Below are 18,551 nucleotides of genomic sequence, written 5' to 3'. Positions count from 1 at the left end.
ACGTAATTATGATGTCATTAATGGATATTTTTGGCTAATTCGGGAATTCCCATAACACCTAAATCTCTCACTCAAAAAGTAACCAATAAAGGTTTCTTATCAATATCTACCCCTCAAACACCCGGACCCCAGGCGTACATTTTGAAGTGCCATTTGAACATTTTTGATCTGAAGAAAAAATCCTTCCGTGACTTTGTCAGTCAATATGTCTTATACCTTCTCCTAAGTTTTCGCAAAGATTGGTACAATAATGTGGAAATTATAAAGAAAGTTTGTGTTCAGTCCCGTTTGGACCCCAGGAAAAATGTGCAGTTTTTAAAACAAACTTTGGACGCTAACTCCTTAACCACTTATAGTATGACTACCAAACTTTTAGACAATAAAAAGAATCTAAATCTAAATCCTCACAAAAATTTCCGTGTCAACATGTAATATGACGAGATCATGACGTCATTTACTCAATCAGGGCGGCCATCTTGGATTTGGACCAATGACGTCATGAAATTAGCATAAATTATAAGTTTTGAGTCATGAAAATTACATTGAATTTCAGAGAATTTAATTGTTGTCAGAAAAAAGGTGTAGTTTACCAAGGGTCGGGTCGGGTGCTTGAGGGTTAAGTGTTATTAGACTTCTGTTGTCAAAATCCGACGCAACGACGTCAAAATGACGTCATAGAATGACGTCATCTTTAGTTTATCTATCCGCTATCTTGGCTAATCAACATTAAATTCTTCAAGATACATTTTTTTCAACATGTAACGCTAAAACCTCATAAAAATGTATTGAAAACGTTCACATGAATGTTTTCTGTAAGAAAATACCAAGTAGTGATGAGTTCTGAGTGAAAATAAGCTTGTTAAAGTTTTCATTTTCATGATATTGTCGGCCATCTTGGATTTGGAGCAATTATGTCATCTCATTAGCATAATTTATGAATATTTAATTCCTATGTCTTACTCCCTTCGATAAACCGATCCTAATTAACCAAACAGCTTTCCAGATTTATGCAATTACCAGAAAACGATATGAAGTCTACTGTATTGGATTTGATTACAGACTTTTGTTTGTATACAAATATGTTGTACCTGTGCTCAGCCCAGTGAGGCAGAAATGTACAATAAAGGTCTTCATTATTATTACGGCGACGATGATGATGATTACCTGAATGGACACATAGCGGCCGGACATGGGCTGGTCGCAGTACACCACGATGGTCGCCCCATTGGCTGGCCGTGCCGTGTACGTCTCCCCACACTGGCCATTCTGGGCGAAGTTTTCGTTCGGGCCAACTCGAACCTGGAAGTTTTGCAGTCGCTCTCCTTTAAATACAATCCATTCAGAGTTTAGCAAGATATTCTTGAATGAAAACATGTTGAAATCTTGAAATCACTTGCCAGCTGTGTGCTCTTAGGTGAGACAAAACAGCAGCAGGTCGTGACGTCAGGTACAGGACCTCCAGCCATACCAGCTAATGTGATGAGGGAGTCCATCAAAGCAGACAATTAATTTCAAGATTGCATACATGTTTGGGAAAAGATAGAATTTTTACGTCTCTGAAAGATAGGGAAATTTTAGCCTTCATAGCAGGCTCTCTAGGGCCTTTTTTGGGCTCACAATACACTTTTGCTGGCTATTTCTTTTTGTACTGGGTCGCTGATTGCTGGCTTTTCCTGACTGCGGGTCCTGTGGAGCATGCATGGAAACGGCGTATGAAAGTGATATTAAAAAACGATTAGGGCGATTAACTAGGAGGTGCGAATTTCCTGCCTCCCCTAGACGACTAATAAACTACACGCATCTCCGCCGGACAGAGCGCTGTTACGCTCCGTGTGCACTGACCCGACAATTCTCTAACGGTTTCGGATAAAACGGCTTTTTATACAAAAGGAAAAACTTACCAGTTCGACGTTCTTTCGGCATGTCCAACGCCTTTGCTCGGCCTTAGCGCGTAGCGAGTGACATATGGGGGTTTCCCTATCTGAAGGACGGCCAAGCTCGGGCCATTGGAGCTGGCAAAGATTGTTTTGTCGGCCTTGCGACGGGTGAAGGCAAATCACTTTGTTATCAAATATTGCAGTCCATTTCTGATGAGCCGACGATAGTGTTCGTCATTTTACCCCTCGAGGCTCTTGTTGCAGACCAGACAAGACGTGGTTAAGTTTGTTTCATGAAGTTTCTAAACATGAATGCGGCCTAAAATGCTGCCGAAACTGCCTCCTTTTACATTGTATTTCGCGTGCCTCCCGAGTTGTAAAATGCTTGTAGCGGACATGCGAATTGCCTCTTACGGAGTTGTGAATTATTCGTAACGTGTGTGTTAATAGGGCCGATGAAAGGCTAATCGCTTTTTAATATCACTTTCATACGCCGTTTCCATGCAGGCTCCACAGGGCCGGCAGTCAGAAAAGGCCAGCAATCAGCGACCCAATACAAAAAGAAATGGCCAGCAAAAGTGTATTATGAGCCAAAAAAAGGCCCTAGAGAGCCTGCTATGAAGGCTAGGGAAATTTCATCCTAGTGGCACTTTAAAGAAACCAGATGCGGCGTCGTATGGCATAACATTAGGGTGTTTGGCCCAGAAGCCAAAGGTCCTGGGTTGAAATCCTGTCGTGCTACCGATCAAGTGCCCTTGGGAAATGCACTTTAAAACACGACTTTTCTTTCCCACCCAAGGCCAGATCTAAAAGAGAATCTGACTTCCGAAATTGTGTTAAATTGAGGCCACATGTTTGAGGACTGAAAGAACCTACACCTGGAGCACATAAAACAACCTACCACACTTGTCAGAAAAAGTAGGGGTCATTCCCAGCAGATCACCTACACCTTCCAGATACGCAACATGTAGTGACCCCTCCCCCCAACAAATTACGCAGACTTTTGCAAAAAGGCCGTGAAGGAGGCTAACAAAACTGATGCGTGATGCCATAAGCAAACAAGATATCGTTGTTGTGCCACCACCCTGCTCTCAGGTGTATGGCCTTATAATTTATGTATACAAATTGTATCCAAGATTAGATTCTATATAACTGTGCAATTTATTGTATTTTTATCATTTGTAACACCCTATAAGATAGGTGCAATATTGTTAAATATAAAAAGTCTCAATCAGACGGAGGCCTGCTGGGCATATGACATCTTTAATTCACAAGTCTGGTGTGCTGGATCATGTATTACAGCATCATGAGATGTCACAGGCCTAGCCTAGAACGCTAGGCAGACAAACGAACTATGTACAGCACTTAAGTCCCCTTCACACGAGAGCATGAATGAGCCGGAATTTCGTCAGAATGGAAATTGTTTTCTATTCCTGGCATTTCCTGGCAATTCGTACTATATTCTAAACATTCTAACTGCACTCGAGATATTCGTCCCCGTTCTTTTAGCTGGCTCGAAAGTTTTTGTCATGCCAAAAACTGTCGAGGTGCATTCGAAGTGGAGAAATATCGAATGGCATTCCAAGTGGATTCTAAGTGGATTCTAACGAATCTAACTGCAGTCTGACCACATTCTGTGGCATTCAAACATTATTTGAAACATTCTTATCTCATTCGATGGAGAACCGAAACGGCAAGCCACTTTGAATCCTGCCTGAATGTGGCCAAAATAATATCTCGAATGCAGTAAGAATTTCTAGAATACACTACGAATTCCCATGAATAGAGAAGACTTTCATTCTGACGGCATTCTGGCTCATTCCTTCTCGTGTAATGGGGATATAAGGTACATTTGGAAGTCCCATTTGGAATGGCCACGCATGTGGCACGAACTTTGCAAATACTTCTTTCCGACTGGTTCTGCTTGATTCCTGCTAACTACTGTGAAACGTACGGAAAGCGAATAAATAAACGAATAAAAGTAAAATGACCAGTAAAATGCAGTGAAGCGTTTCAGGCTCTTATCAAGGCGCAGTACGTTCTACCGACGTGTTATCATGAGTCTGTTGTGGGGCGGTGGATCGAGATCTGATTTTCTCGTTGCCGCGCTCACAGCTCTCGCGGTGTCAGTCACGTGTTCTCGCGGTGTCAGTCACGTGTTCTCGCAGTGTCAGTCACGTGTGCTCGCGGTGTCAGTCATGTATGCTCGCGGTGTCAGTCAAGTGTTCTCGCGGTGTCAGTCACGTGTGCTCGCGAACAATTTCCGAGTATGACGCGGTCATAAATACATGCATATTTCAATTTATGGAACATAGACGTCGCAGCTCAAAATCCTCAGAGGTATCTCAACATAAGTTTTATACACGTCGAATCTCCGGGCCACTCCGTGTCTCTGGACCAATTTCGCATCTTGGACTCTGAACAGGATTGGTTCGTGAGGGGCGTCAAGGAGGCCATATATATTAGGGCACATGAACCCTCGTTGAGCCGTGAAGGTGGCAGGTTTCGCCTTCCCGCCATTTATGATTCACTGCTACATGACGTCATCCGACGACTTCCGGATTACTCCAGCGAGTCATTTCATTGAAGAAGGTCGGAGTGTTCGGCCGAAAATTTATGGTGAGTTCCGTTTTTGTGTTGGAACAAATTTTAAACTTTTTCAATATGGAATTTACCAACACAGATGAGCTTTCATTCAGATTTGTATATTTCAACTTGTGTAAATTGGATGTAATTCAGTGCAAGGCACTGCGATTTCCTAATAAACTCCATCTTGAAAAAAAAATACACTAACCACAGCAGTCGCCCCTGTTTAGAACGCTGACCCGGTTCACGGTGTAGTGAACTCCAAGGTCCACCTTCCACCACGGCTGATATAACTGCTCGGTGTGAAGGCACTGGTTGGCCACAACGCTTGTCCCTCTGAAGCCGTCCACAGCCTTGTCCGGTCCCCATGGTGTTGGATAGGAGCTTGCTGTTGCTGGCTGGCGCAGGGCGACGTTACTTTCTGCAAGAAAACAACCGATGTAAAATACACGCAAAGCTGTTCACTTTTATGCGCTTGGTAAACTATATCCGTTGTTGTTATTGTTGTCAGGGCATTTGGCGATATACAGTCGCCGTAAGTGGCTTCAAGTTGCAAAATTAAAAAAATCCAACCACGATTTTGAAAAAAAAAACGGACATTGGTTACTCCGAGGATATTTATGAACGCTAGGTTAAGGGCGTCTGGATCTTTTGGGTTGTTTTGTTTTGACTGATGCATGATGGGATGATTGAGTTGATATTGCTGCTATGGCAGGTTCTTAGCTAGGAGGGCGTCAGGGCGTCCACAGTAAGCCCTGCTTTGAAATAAGAAATAAGGCATCATCTTTTACAACTTGGCACTCAGAGGACGCCCCGGCAACCCTTAAACTGCCAGTATTTCTGCCCAGTACAACCCTTAAACTGCCCGTATTTCTGCCCAGTACATGTTTTGTGTGCCGGGGTTTCCAGACCCTTTTGAAAAAAGGGGTACAATTTTTGTTTTACTTAGTTTATTCTACTTTCTTCTCAATTGACCATACCATGTCATACGCCATTGGAAAGCTAAGAACCTCTACTTTAAGACGAAATGTTTTAAATGTAGCCTGGAATCACTAGTAATGAATTACAAGGTTAATAATGCAATAAAACATTTGTTTTTATGACCTTTTTGTATTACAGTGTCTAAACTATATAAGAAGCTTAAGTACGGATATGTAACCTAAAGCATTGCTGAGATGTCCTGACAACTTAAGAGTTATATACATGGGATAAACTGGTACACAGATACTATTACAGGTAAGTTTATGACTACATATTGTTAAGGGTGCTGTGCTGAACTGACTATTCAGCTAAACCACTGATCCATTAGAACACATTGCAATCCTTCCTGTACCTTTATAAAAGATAGTACATACATGTATGCCATATCAGATGAAACCTCATAGTGCATACTAGCTTCAGGAGTGTATCCCAACTTTGCAAGATAAACTACCAAAGCAATAAAAAGGTACAACAGAAATAAAAGCTACAATTTCCACATTCTTCCCATACAATCTGCTCTAAGCACCCATAGAATGACTTGGGCTTTGACCACACAGATCCTGAGACGTCCTGACAACATAAGATACATGGGGAAAATACATACAGGTATTATTACAGGTGAGCTTATGACCATATACTGTCCTGGGTGCTGAACTGACTATTCAGCTAAACCACTGGTCCTTACAACACATTACAATCCTTCCTGCTCCTTTGTAAAAGATGGTAATGCATGTATGGCATATCATATGAAACCTAATTGTGCATACCAGCTTAAGAAATACATACTAACTTTTTAAGAGAAACTACAAAGGCAATTAAAAGGTACAATAGCAATAAAAGGTACAATTTCCTCATTATTGCAATACAATCCACCCTAGTACCAACAATATAAGAAAATGTAGCCTGTACCCTGGCCTGTACCCTATAGAGCTCCTGAGATGTCCTGACAACATCAGCATTCATATATACATGAGAAAAAATGGTACTCAGGTGTCACTACAGGTGAGTTTATGACTAGAACTTTCTATGGTGCTGAACTATAACCATTCATTAGAATACATTACACTCATTCCTGTACCTTTGCACAAAATGGTACATACACGTGGTGCATATCAGGTGAAAGCTTACATTGCCGTCTAGCTTTAGACATGTATATAAACTTGAAAATATCAACTATTAGTTGGCTCTCCCCAGACACGGGACATCCATTTAACGTCCTATCCGAGGGACGGCCCCTAGCCGAAGCTAGGTACTCATTTTGACCTGAGTTAAGTGATAAAATTCGTGTAAAGGGCTTTTCCCAAGGACACAAGATCGGTGACACAGCAGCTGGATTCGAACCCGCAACCTCTTGGTCACGGGCCAAACACAATACCACTGTGCTACGCGGTCCCACTCTATATACCCACCTGTGATACAGCGGTATGAGACCTCCAAGCACATGTGTTGTGTTCTCTGTGTACCCACCTGTGATACAGCGGTATGAGACCTCCAAGCACATGTGTTGTGTTCTCTGTGTACCCACCTGTGATACAGCGGTATGAGACCTCCAAGCACATGTGTTGTGTTCTCTGTGTACCCACCTGTGATACAGCGGTATGAGACCTCCAGGTACTTCTGCACACCCCTGCAGGGGTCTCCACCGAACTTGTAGTATGCGGCTTGCACTGCGCACTGCTGTTCGCCCTGGCAGGCTCTTCGCATCACTGACAGGCTGCTGGCTGCACGGCAGTCGGCGCGACAGGAGGAACACGGACAGGCGTGGTCGATGGAGGTCCGGCCGTAGTTGGCGTCCAAGATAAGGAGCGTCCTTCCATCCTCGCATGAGAGCTGCAAGGTGCCACTCTCACCACAGGCATAGGCTGTTTCTGTATCGATGTTTGAGAATCAATGTTGTCAACAACAATATTTGATATGACTCAAAGATTCTCATCTTGAGTCATATGGCTCAAAGGCCCCGTCTTATTTGGTACAGGTATGTTTTCCTGGAAGTCTTGTTTTCAATACTTGCATTTCGATGTATACTTTCACAGAGATGCCTTAAAGGGCAGGTACATATTTATAAATAGCATGTTCCTTCTTTGTTGAGTATATACAATTATGTATACCACGCTGTTTCCAACTAGCCATCGGGCATGAGTGTGCAATAAGGGTTACTGTATAAGCAAACCACCTACGTGTTTGTGTAGCTTCTGTGGGTACTACAAACGTGGCCTGTGTAGCCGGCAGCACAGCTGGAAACCCTGTGTTCGCCATGGACTGGAGGGACAGACTGGCGTTCGCCACCCTCAGGGTCAGTCTCTTCACTTTCTCGTGGATCTGCGTGAGTCTCCCTGTGACGAGAAAGCTTATGTTATATTCATGTACCTTATGTTATATTCATGTCCCTTATGTTATATACATGTGCCTTATGTTACATAGTGTGTCTTATGTTATATTCATGCGCCTTTGGTCTTATACATGCGCCTTATGTTATATTCATATGCCTTATGTCATATTTATGTGCGTTTTGTTATATTCATGTGCCTTATGTTATACATATGCCTTATGTTATACATTTATTTGCCTAATGCTATGCACAAGTGCCTTTTGTTATATTTATATACCTTTTCTATATTCATATGCCTCATGCAATTTTCATGCGCCTTATGTTATATTCATGCGCCTTATGTAATATACATGTGCCTTATCTTATATACATGTGTCTTATGTTATATACATGCGACTTTGATTTTATTCATGTGCCTTATGTTATATACATGTGCGTTTGGTTATATTCATGTGTCTTTTGTTATATTCATATGCCTCATGCTATATTCATGTGCCATATGTTGTATTCATGTGCCTTATGTTATATATATTTCTCTTATATCATATCCATATGCCTTGTGGTATATACCTGTGTCTTATATCTTTTACATGTGTCTTATATCATATACATGTGTCTTATGTTATATACATGTGCCTTATGTTATATACATGCGCCTTATGTTATATACATGTGTCTTATGTTATACACATGTGCCTTATGTTGTAATCATGTGACTTGTGTTATATTCATGTGACTTGTGTTATATACATGTTCTTATTGTTGTATTCATGTTCTTATTGTTGTATTCATGTTCTTATTGTTGTATTCATGTGCATTTTGTTTTATGCATGTGTTTTACATGTCAGATATATGTGCCTATACGTGTGTCTTCTTCTTACTGGCTATGTGGCTGGATTAGCCCGTAAGTAGAACACGTTGGTGCTTACTGGCTATGTGGCTGGATTAACCATTAAGTATAACACGTTGGTGTGTACAGGCTATGTGGCTGGTTTAAACATTAAGTATAACACGTTGGTGCTTACTGGCTATGTGGCTGGATTAAACATTAAGTATAACACGTTAGTGCTTACTGGCTATGTGGCTGGATTAAACATTAAGTATAACACGTTGGTGCGTACTGGCTATGTGGCTGGATTAACCATTAAGTATAACACGTTGGTGCTTACTGGATATGTGGCTGGATTAAACTTTAAGTATAACACTTTGGTGCTTACTGGCTATGTGGCTGGATTAAACATTAAGTATAACACGTTGGTGCTTACTGGCTATGTGGCTGGATTAAACATTAAGTATAACACGTTGGTGTTTACTGGCTATGTGGCTGGATTAAACATTAAGTATAACACGTTGGTGCTTACTTGCTGTGTGGCTGGATTAAACATTAAGTATAACACGTTGGTGCTTACTTGCTGTGTGGCTGGATTAAACATTAAGTATAACACGTTGGTGCTTACTGGCTATGTGGCTGGATTAAACATTAAGTATAACACGTTGGTGTGTACTGGCTATGTGGCTGGATTAAACATTAAGTATAACACGTTGGTGCTTACTTGCTGTGTGGCTGGATTAAACATTAAGTATAACACGTTGGTGCTTACTGGCTATGTGGCTGGATTAACCATTAAGTATAACACGTTGGTGTGTACAGGCTATGTGGCTGGATTAACCATTAAGTATAACACGTTGGTGTGTACAGGCTATGTGGCTGGATTAACCATTAAGTATAACACGTTGGTGTGTACAGGCTATGTGGCTGGATTAACCATTAAGTATAACACGTTGGTGTGTACAGGCTATGTGGCTGGATTAAACATTAAGTATAACACGTTGGTGCTTACTGGCTATGTGGCTGGATTAAACATTAAGTATAACACGTTGGTGCTTACTGGCTATGTGGCTGGATTAAACATTCATTATAACACTTTGGTGCTTACTGGCTATGTGGCTGGATTAAACATTAAGTATAACACGTTTGTGCTTACTGGCTATGTGGCTGGATTAAACATTAAGTATAACACGTTGGTGCTTACTGGCTATGTGGCTGGATTAAACATTAAGTATAACACGTTGGTGCTTACTGGCTATGTGGCTGGATTAAACATTAAGTATAACACTTTGGTGCTTACTGGCTATGTGGCTGGATTAAACATTAATTATAACACGTTGGTGCGTACTGGCTATGTGGCTGGATTAAACATTAATTATAACACGTTTGTGCTTACTGGCTATGTGGCTGGATTAAACATTAAGTATAACACGTTGGTGCTTACTGGCTATGTGGCTGGATTAAGCATTAAGTATAACACGTCGGTGCTTACTGGCTATGTGGCTGGATTAAACATTAAGTATAACACGTCGGTGCTTACTGGCTATGTGGCTGGCTTGTTCTTTGGTGAGAGTTCCTGCACCGCCCTCCCGCCACATGCCGATTGTCAGCACGGCCAAACATGAAACCAAAAACACGTTTCCTTGCCAGATTATCTCCTGTCAGGACTTGATCTTCGGGAGATAGACGTCCCTTCTCCAGCGTACACGAGGTTTTATACGTGGTACTGAAAATCTTGGAGGTTTGCAGACGGCAAACTTTCAATCTATTGTCACCATAGCATTGCAAAATCTCATTAACTTCTGACGTCTGTATTTATGTAACCTTTATCGCGCCGGTTGTGGAGCATAACGAGGTAAATTATGTCGCCTCCCGGAGTGCATCAGGAGAAATGGACGTGCCAAATCACATTAACATTCCGGCAAAATACAAGTGTCTGTAAGAAGGTCAACGAACTCTGTGTAAGAAGACCAATGCACTCTGTGTAAGAAGGTCATTGCACTCTGAGAAAGATGGTCATTGCACTCTGTGTAAGAAGACCAATGTACTCTATGTAAGAAGACCAATGTACTCTGTGTATGAAGGCCAATGCACTCTGTGTAAGAAGGCAGAGCGCAGTCTAAGGCGGATGGCTCTGCCAGTCGAACCTCTGCTGAAGTCACGCCTTCGCTGCCTTGAGGTCCTGAAGACGCGAGGCAGGTACAGAGGGAAAAGCGCTGGTAGGAATCTACAGAGACCCATAAATACTGTTGTCGGAAATAGGCATGTAAAGCCGTCACTTGACTTCATATGCAAATCCCGATGTAGTGGTATTCAATCCCAACGTGATGCCATCAACATCAGTGCTCGTAAACAGCACCTGCGTCCCATTACGTGTGATTACGTCAAGACTTCGGAACCTCGAAGTATGCCAGGAATTTTGTTGACGAACACTCGCTCGCTGGTTATTAAAATGGACGAACTCAGCTTGATCCTCAACTCCAGTGAAGCTCATATTGCCGTTGTCACTGAAACGTGGTTTTCTGAAGATCTGCCGGCAGAAGCCACGTCTATCGAGGGATACAGCGTGTTCCGCAGGGACCGTCCCAACAAGAGAGGCGGAGGGGTGGCCGTTTTTGTCAACAACTCTATAACGGCGAAGCCCCTCAACCTTGTCCCGGCGGGCTTGGAGTGTTTATGGATACAACTGCGACCGCATTGGCTTCCTCGATCCGTGTCGTCCATCGCCCTCTGTGCCGTTTATCACCCTCCAAACTCCTCTCGTGACGACGATCTTCTGGATTTCCTGTCCGATTCCATTGACGACGTCCGCAGACAGTACCCAGGCGTTGGTGTTGTTGTCCTTGGCGACCTTAATCGTCTAGATGTAAGTGCCATCTGTTCTGAACACTCCTTGAAGCCTGTAGTAACTGTTCCTTCTCGAGAAAATGCCATCTTAGACCAAGTCCTCGCCAGCGATGCCTTTGCACAATGCTACCAACCGCCAACAGCGGACCCTCCTGTAGGCGCCAGCGATCACAACGTCCTGATTTGGTCCAGTAAGTCACCTTCTTCTATGCAGAACAAGATGGTCAAGAAGATCGTCAGACCCTTACGACAGTCGGACTTACGGTCGTTTGGATCGTGGATCACTGAGCACCACTGGGGAGAGGTTTATAGCGCGATCAGTGCAACGGACAAGTGTTCAGCCTTCTACACCACACTGTGCAGTGCGATAAAGAAATACTTTCCACCGAAAGTTGTCTGCCTACATGAACGAGACAAGCCGTGGATGACACCAGGCCTGAAAGATCTCATCCTGCTCCGCCAGAAAGCCTTCAAGGAACAGAACCTGCCAGAACTAAAACGTCTTCGCAACAAGATCATCCACACTATCCAGCTGCCGAAGACGACCTTCTACCAGAAAGAGATCAAAGGTCTTAAAAAAGCTGATCCAAAGAAGTGGTATCAGGCTATTTAAGACATGTGTAACATGAGTAAAGGACAGTTGAACACTGACATCCCAGGTGTCTCCCCGTCATCAACTGTAGACGTGGCCAACGCCATCAATTCTCACCTCGCTGCGGCGCTACAGAAGCACGCGCCGCTTCGACTTGAGGACCTGCCAGCTTATCTTCCTTCACCTGCTCCACCCCCGGTAGTCTCAGTCTGGGACATGTGGAACAGACTAAGGAATGTTAAGATTGGCAAAGCTACAGGCCCTGATGGCATCTCGCCAAGGATTATTAGGGAAGTCTCCTTTGAACTGTCACAGCCTTTATGTGACGTGATGAACACCTCTCTGTGTCAAGGTGAAGTACCGGACATGTTCAAGGACGCTGATGTTGCACACATTCCAAATGAGATGCCACCGCGACTAGAGAAGTTGAGACCAATCTCTCTAACACCTATCTTTGCCAAAGTGCGCTAAGAAATCGTCCGTGACTGGTGCATGCAGGATATCCTTCCTAACCTGGACCCCCGACAGTTCGGTTCCCTCCATGGTTGCTCAACAGTACATTACCAGACTCGTCTCGTACACAACATCCTTGAGGCATCAGACAGACCAGGCTACGTGACAACACTTGTTCTTACTGACTTCTCCCGAGCGTTTGACTATGTCCACCACCAGACTGCCATCTCCAAGTTACTTGACCTTGGTGTCCGCCCGTCCATCGTACCCTGGGTGAGCAGTTTCCTGTCAGGGCGGCGCCAGCGTGTGAGATACCAGGGAACAGTCGCGGACTGGCAAACTCTGACGCGTGGTGTGCCTCAGGGAACAAAGTTAGTGTTTCACCCGTTGGTGGTTCTTCTATACACCTTTCTCACGCGGCGGCCATGATAGATCTAAAACGAGTTCAATGTGGCAAACAAAAGGCTGTCCATCATAATTAGCAGTTCGACCAATGGTAGCCTGCCAATTAGGAAATCGACCAATAAGTGAATGGCTGCAAATTCGTTAAAAATTTGCATTATTATGTTGTTATTTTGCATCTCTTAAGGGACTATGGGGTCAGTCTACACGACTCTAAATTGCTACATCTTTTGGTGCATAACACTTCTTGTAATATTTATCATTCTATCTTATATCATGAAAATTTGTGTGGTTTGGGGGAAAACTAAATGGGACCTGATTTTAGAAATAAGTTTTGTCTGTTTGCCTCATTGACCTCTTCTTCGATCTATCATGGCCGCCGCGTGAGAAAGGTGTATAGATTCAGGCAGAGACTGTAGATGCTGCTAAACCATCTATTCATCTAGTGTTAGTGGAGTACAGTTCTGCGTGTGTGCTCAATCCAGTGTCCGGTAGGAAAGAGATCGAATGTCCTTCAAGGGTTGCTGTCTGAGCACATCCTGCTTAATTGGCAAATGTTGGACTATGTTCACAGAGATTGTAGGGGTGTTAACGGCTATCTTACTTCTTGTAACAGTTAGGACCACTAGTTTTTCTAGCCCTGGTTAATGACGCCCTCCCAAGTCACGAAACGTCTTCAGATGGGTATTTTGATCTTCATTTGGTCTTCAGAATATATTTTGGTCTTCAGAAGTATGTTGATGACATGTCTGTTTCCGAATCACGACATGTGTCTGCAACACCAAGGATTCAGGAAGACATCAATGGCTTGACACGTTGGGCAGATACCAACTTCATATCCCTGAACCCGTCTATTATAAAAATAAAGTGCATGGTGATGGTGTTTTGCTGTATGAGAAATCCCCCACCACCGCCGGCAATCACTGTTGGGCCAACCCAACTAGAGGTTGTCCAGGCAGCACGCATCCTGGGACTTATCCTCCAGAACAACCTCAAATGGACTCAACATGTAACCACAATCGTCACCAAAGGGAGTAAGAGACTCTATCTGATACGAAACCTAAAGAAACACGGACTGGACATAAGTGACCTTATACTCGTCTACATCGGTTTCGTGCGGCCTCTTCTTGAGTACGCCTGTGTCGTCTGGCACCCCGGACTTACCAGAGATTTATCATCGAAAGTTGAACGCGTGCAGAAGAGGGCTCTGAGGATTATACTTGGACCGGAGTACGTCACTTACGACAGTGCACTGGACACTTCGGGTCTTTGTCGACTGGACTCTAGAAGGGACAATCTATGCCGACGGTTTGCACGAACTCTTGTCAACTCTGAAAAATTCAGTCATTGGCTTCCATGTAGACGATGGGACACCCATGATAGGTCACTAAGAAACAAAGACAAACTGCTCGTTTTGCTAATAGCACATTACCGTACTGTGTAAAGCTCCTGAATCAAGACGGGTAATTTGTGAACAGTAGTGAACCTTTTTTTGTGTAATAACTGACCAGTTATTGTAAATAAGTAGATGTTATTTTGTCACTCGATCCTTTTAATTGTGTTTACTAGTTAGAGGTTGAAATACTGACTGTAAAAAAACAATTCAGCCTTTTGTAAATGTGCTGCAAGAGTTTTTAATGTCAATGGCAATAAACCAGTTTCTCTCTCTCATATTTTGTAAGCTTGAAATATAAAATGGTTGTCATGTAAATATCTGGTACATTATTACGAGAAAAATACATGCACGTAATGAACAACACGAAACACAATCTGTTCATTGATTAATGTTTAATTGTTTTTCACAGTTGAAAAGACACTTCCATACAAAGGCAGAAAAGTATAGTTCCTGGCTGCAAAATAATCCATACATGATATTGTACATCCGTCATCGCTATAGTTTATTCTGTTACCTCGAAGAACAAACAGGATAAGAACAATCAGATTCTGTATTGGATAGGACAGGCTTAACAACACCAACAGTAATAACACAAAATAGTATGGAACCAGATAAAACAGGAATGACCTCACAGCAGAGTCAGGATTAGCGTGCGGAAGGAGCGGCCGTGCTAATCTTGGCTTCAATATTCATATGACATCCCCAAGCTTCAATTATTGCATAGCCCAAACAAGACTGTCACTACATGTTGTGCTAGCATGTAGTTAGAGTTCAAATGGTTCAGTCCCAGGCAAACCAAGGAAACTCCCTGCCTAACTGCTAGCACTGAACTCAACAGAAGGAAAACAAGATACAAATAACACAGAAGCAGATTCTGGTCAACTGCAGCTTGTGAAAAGGTTCTCAGGCCCTTTACATGGTGGGGGAAAATGAAGACTTTTTAGTACTTCAGGGGACAAACCAAATCATTACTATGGCAACATAGACCCGTTGCTATGACGAAGTGATATTTCTGGAATTGTGAAAAGTTCAGTGCCCCAAGTTTTCAGCCGCCCATCAGGGTTGTGAGTGCTTACAGCCTGAATGGCTATAGAAGTGTTATTTCTACTCTAATTGTTATGGTTTGCTCTAAGCCCTGCAAAACAAAAATACTGATGAACCTTGGCAAAAAATACAATTTTTCGGTTCCAAAAAACTTTAAGGCCACACTGAGACATTTATACACATCCTAAACCTATTTTAGTCCTTTTGATGTACTTCTTAACTATTTTCTTAAACTGACATGAGCTATATACATTCTCCTGACGTGGGCAGAGTCTTTGGTGCATCATGAGTTGATTCGGCCACACCAAATCTTCTACATGGTTCTAGGATAAATCAAGGTGAAAACTCAGACATCAGGAGAACTGAGAGAGGGCAGGAAAACTTGGAGACTATGTTCACTCCATCAAACCACACCAGTTCAAAGTTCCTGTTGTTTTTCCAGTTCAGTTCGGTTTGTAAGAATCAAGAACCAAATAAGATTGGTGTGGCCTTCTGTAGAAAAAACAACTTTAAGTACAGCCGGGTGATTTGTTGTCCACCCGTGAATAGGAAGTTCTTAAATCAACCGCACCAGAAATAAATACAAAGAGCGAACATGTTTACATACTCCATTATTTACAACTCCATTGTTAAGGGTTTTCAAGAAAAGTGACAGGTGTGTAACTTCTTGTGTCAGCATTTCCAATCCTTCCAGCAATACTTTCCAAAGTACTCCTGCTAAACGCTACATGGGGAATCAGTTCTGTGTTCTGTGCAGCATGCCACGCCCCCCACCCCACGATTTTACTGTCATCATTTCATATTAATTAGGCAGTCTGATCGCACAAAAATTATACATAAAACTGTGCAAAATCCAATCCTTACCATAACATTACGCACCAAAGTTCCACCCTTTGCCACTATCAGTAGTTTATACATCATATATCCCTCTGAAACCCTTTTATGCATATTTACAGCCGAACATTGCTTTCTAATTAGCACATTACAAACCCATGAGGCACAGCAACCATTAACACCCCCTCCACTGAAAACCCTTCAGCAACCAAAACTCATCCTGCATCCTCTACTGGTAAATTCTTTCTTTTCCATCAGAGAAGGGTTGTATTTCATTAAAGTCATATATAGGTCATAGTAATGACATTTTGGTTACTGAACAGTCTCCATCCACTGAAAGGGGCTCAACAAATAGCATTTCCCTTGTACCTACATCCTGTAACTATCATTACATCAACTTGACTTTCCATAACTTTGAAATAAAACAAGCTGTACATGTAGAAGTTTAGAAAAAGTAACATTGTAAGACATCAAGGAAAGGGAATCAGGAAAGCAAGTTCATTTTTCTGTCATAACAAAACTACTTCTTATAGCAAATTTTTAGGGCAGAATTTTCTTTCCAGCAGCACACCATTGATGTACTGGCCAATCACATGAACCAGTTTCACAGATCACCAACATGATTGGTCAATTCAAATCATAACTGAGCCAAAATTAATAAGAAACATCAATTCCTATCTGTACAACTTGCAACAGATTCCCATTCTGTAGAATGGGACATTGTTGCAAATAAAATTCATACCAGTTCGTGTAGGAATGTTGGTTACATACAACATATCAAAGCTGCACCTGTTCTGCCTAACATGCAAACATTTGCAGCGATCAATTCAAACATGGACTGCCACAGTCATTAAGAAGTTCTGTTACTTGCTATCCTCAAAGTTTCAACTTGTTCATATCAATAGTAATTGTTGCTTTTTATATGTAACAATAATTGTCATCATAAAAATTTCAAGGAAACAATAACTAAAAATGTATACTTCAGCTAAATTTCTTCCTTGAAATGTAACACTATGTGGACAGATAGCTCTTTTCTTATTTGATACAAATATAATATTCTGTACATGTCAAGTATAGTTGTGCTTGGCCCTACAGCACAAGTAAGAGTTCTAGTTGTGCTTGGCGCTCTTGCCCTTGGTGTAGCCGACCCGCAGATATAAGCTTCTGTACATGTAAGAGTTCTAGTTGTGCTTGGCGCTCCAGCACATGTGAGTTCTAGTTGTGCTTGGCCCTTTAGCACAAGTAAGAGTTCTAGTTGTGCTTGGCGCTCCTGTACATGTAAGAGTTCTAGTTCTGCTCGGCGCTCCAGCACATGTGAGTTCTAGTTGTGCTTGGCTCTCCTGTACATGTAAGAGTTCTAGTTGTGCTTGGCCCTCCTGTACATGTAAGAGTTCTAGTTGTGCTTGGCTCTCCAGCACATGTAAGAGTTCTAGTTGTGCTTGGCTCTCCTGTACATGTAAAAGGTTTTAGTTGTGCTTGGCCCTCCTGCCCTTGGTGTAACCGACCCACCTCCTGAGGGTGGCTGCCAGGGCTGGGTCGGGGTCGATGGACACCAGTAGTTGCAGCAGGTTGACGTGGGTCGTGTGGTAGTCCCAGCGGGCGATGTTGGGGGCGATGCCCAGCATGAAGTGTCTCAAGTCGTACACGGTGCCGGCGCCCGTGTCGTACAGAGGCATCATGGCCTTCAGCGACCGCATCCCTTCCTCAAACAGCTCGGCAGCCTCCCGGCCTTCCTGCGCGGGCGCGGTCTCCTTCAGGTCATACAGACCAATCAGGGAGTAGATGAACCCGTTCAGCACGAAGGAGCTTGGCGTGGTGGGATACTCCTCGTACCAGCGGTGCTTGTTCATGAACACGGCCAGCACGCCCCCGCTCTCGGACGGCACGCGGAACGGTTTGGTTCCCCTGAGCGCGGCGTCCAGGTATCGCCTGTCTCTAGTCCTGAGGAACGCCCGTGTGAGCGTGGACATGGCCTGGCCCTGCGCCATGGCGGAGTACCAGCCCGGCGGCAACTCCTGCATCCCGTCAACAAGCTTACGGATCACATTTATCGGCCAGCCGCCACGGTCGTCCTGGTTACGGACAAACCAATCAGCAGCGTCGAAGAACTGCGGGATGTGCGAGGAGGTTGCCATGGTGATGTTGCTGATCCGCCCCTTGCCCTGGAGGACGACCTTTGACACCCTTTTGATGGTGATTTTTGTCTTCTTGACAGATTTGGAGTTGGAGAGGCCGACGCCCTTCCTGAGGTCGCAGAGCAGGTCGCGGGTGACGAGGCTCCAGTCGGTGCGGGGCCCGAGGCCGTAGTAGATGCTGGTTCCGCGGGCAGAGATGAGCTGCTGACCCGAGGTGTAGTGCAGTATGTACTGCTTCTTGTAGGA

The 18,551-nt window shown here is 43.4% G+C and overlaps 3 protein-coding genes across 3 annotated transcripts in view; 1 reads left to right on the top strand and 2 right to left on the bottom strand.

The window, feature by feature from the left end:
• The window catches only part of LOC118431033 (deleted in malignant brain tumors 1 protein-like), a 13,583-nt gene extending 3,360 nt beyond the window's left edge, over positions 1–10,223 (bottom strand). The window contains exons 1-5 of the mRNA XM_035842107.1: positions 10,143–10,223; positions 7,622–7,777; positions 7,028–7,312; positions 4,672–4,884; positions 1,165–1,322 (exon numbers count right to left, since the gene is read on the bottom strand). Of these exons, the coding sequence (XP_035698000.1) occupies positions 1,165–1,322; positions 4,672–4,884; positions 7,028–7,312; positions 7,622–7,777; positions 10,143–10,200 (870 nt within the window). The 5' untranslated portion in view covers positions 10,201–10,223. The remainder of the gene's footprint in view (positions 1–1,164; positions 1,323–4,671; positions 4,885–7,027; positions 7,313–7,621; positions 7,778–10,142) is intronic.
• Positions 10,224–11,054: 831 nt separating this feature from the next.
• LOC118430852 lies at positions 11,055–12,512 on the top strand. The gene is made up of 2 exons (XM_035841886.1): positions 11,055–12,018; positions 12,109–12,512. Exons 1-2 carry the CDS (start codon positions 11,055–11,057, stop codon positions 12,510–12,512), a joined length of 1,368 nt encoding a protein of 455 aa, XP_035697779.1.
• Positions 12,513–14,667: 2,155 nt separating this feature from the next.
• The window catches only part of LOC118429968 (D-glucuronyl C5-epimerase-like), an 83,933-nt gene continuing 80,049 nt past the window's right edge, over positions 14,668–18,551 (bottom strand). The window contains exons 5-7 of the mRNA XM_035840615.1: positions 17,623–18,542; positions 17,519–17,554; positions 14,668–17,378 (exon numbers count right to left, since the gene is read on the bottom strand). Coding sequence (XP_035696508.1) covers positions 17,637–18,542 — 906 coding nt within the window. The 3' untranslated portion in view covers positions 14,668–17,378; positions 17,519–17,554; positions 17,623–17,636. The remainder of the gene's footprint in view (positions 17,379–17,518; positions 17,555–17,622; positions 18,543–18,551) is intronic.

This window comes from Branchiostoma floridae, chromosome 14 (genome assembly GCF_000003815.2).
Source record: "Branchiostoma floridae strain S238N-H82 chromosome 14, Bfl_VNyyK, whole genome shotgun sequence".
NCBI lineage: Eukaryota > Metazoa > Chordata > Leptocardii > Amphioxiformes > Branchiostomatidae > Branchiostoma > Branchiostoma floridae.
The sequence above is the reverse complement of the archived record's forward strand: the minus strand, read 5'-3'. Positions and strand labels throughout refer to the sequence as shown.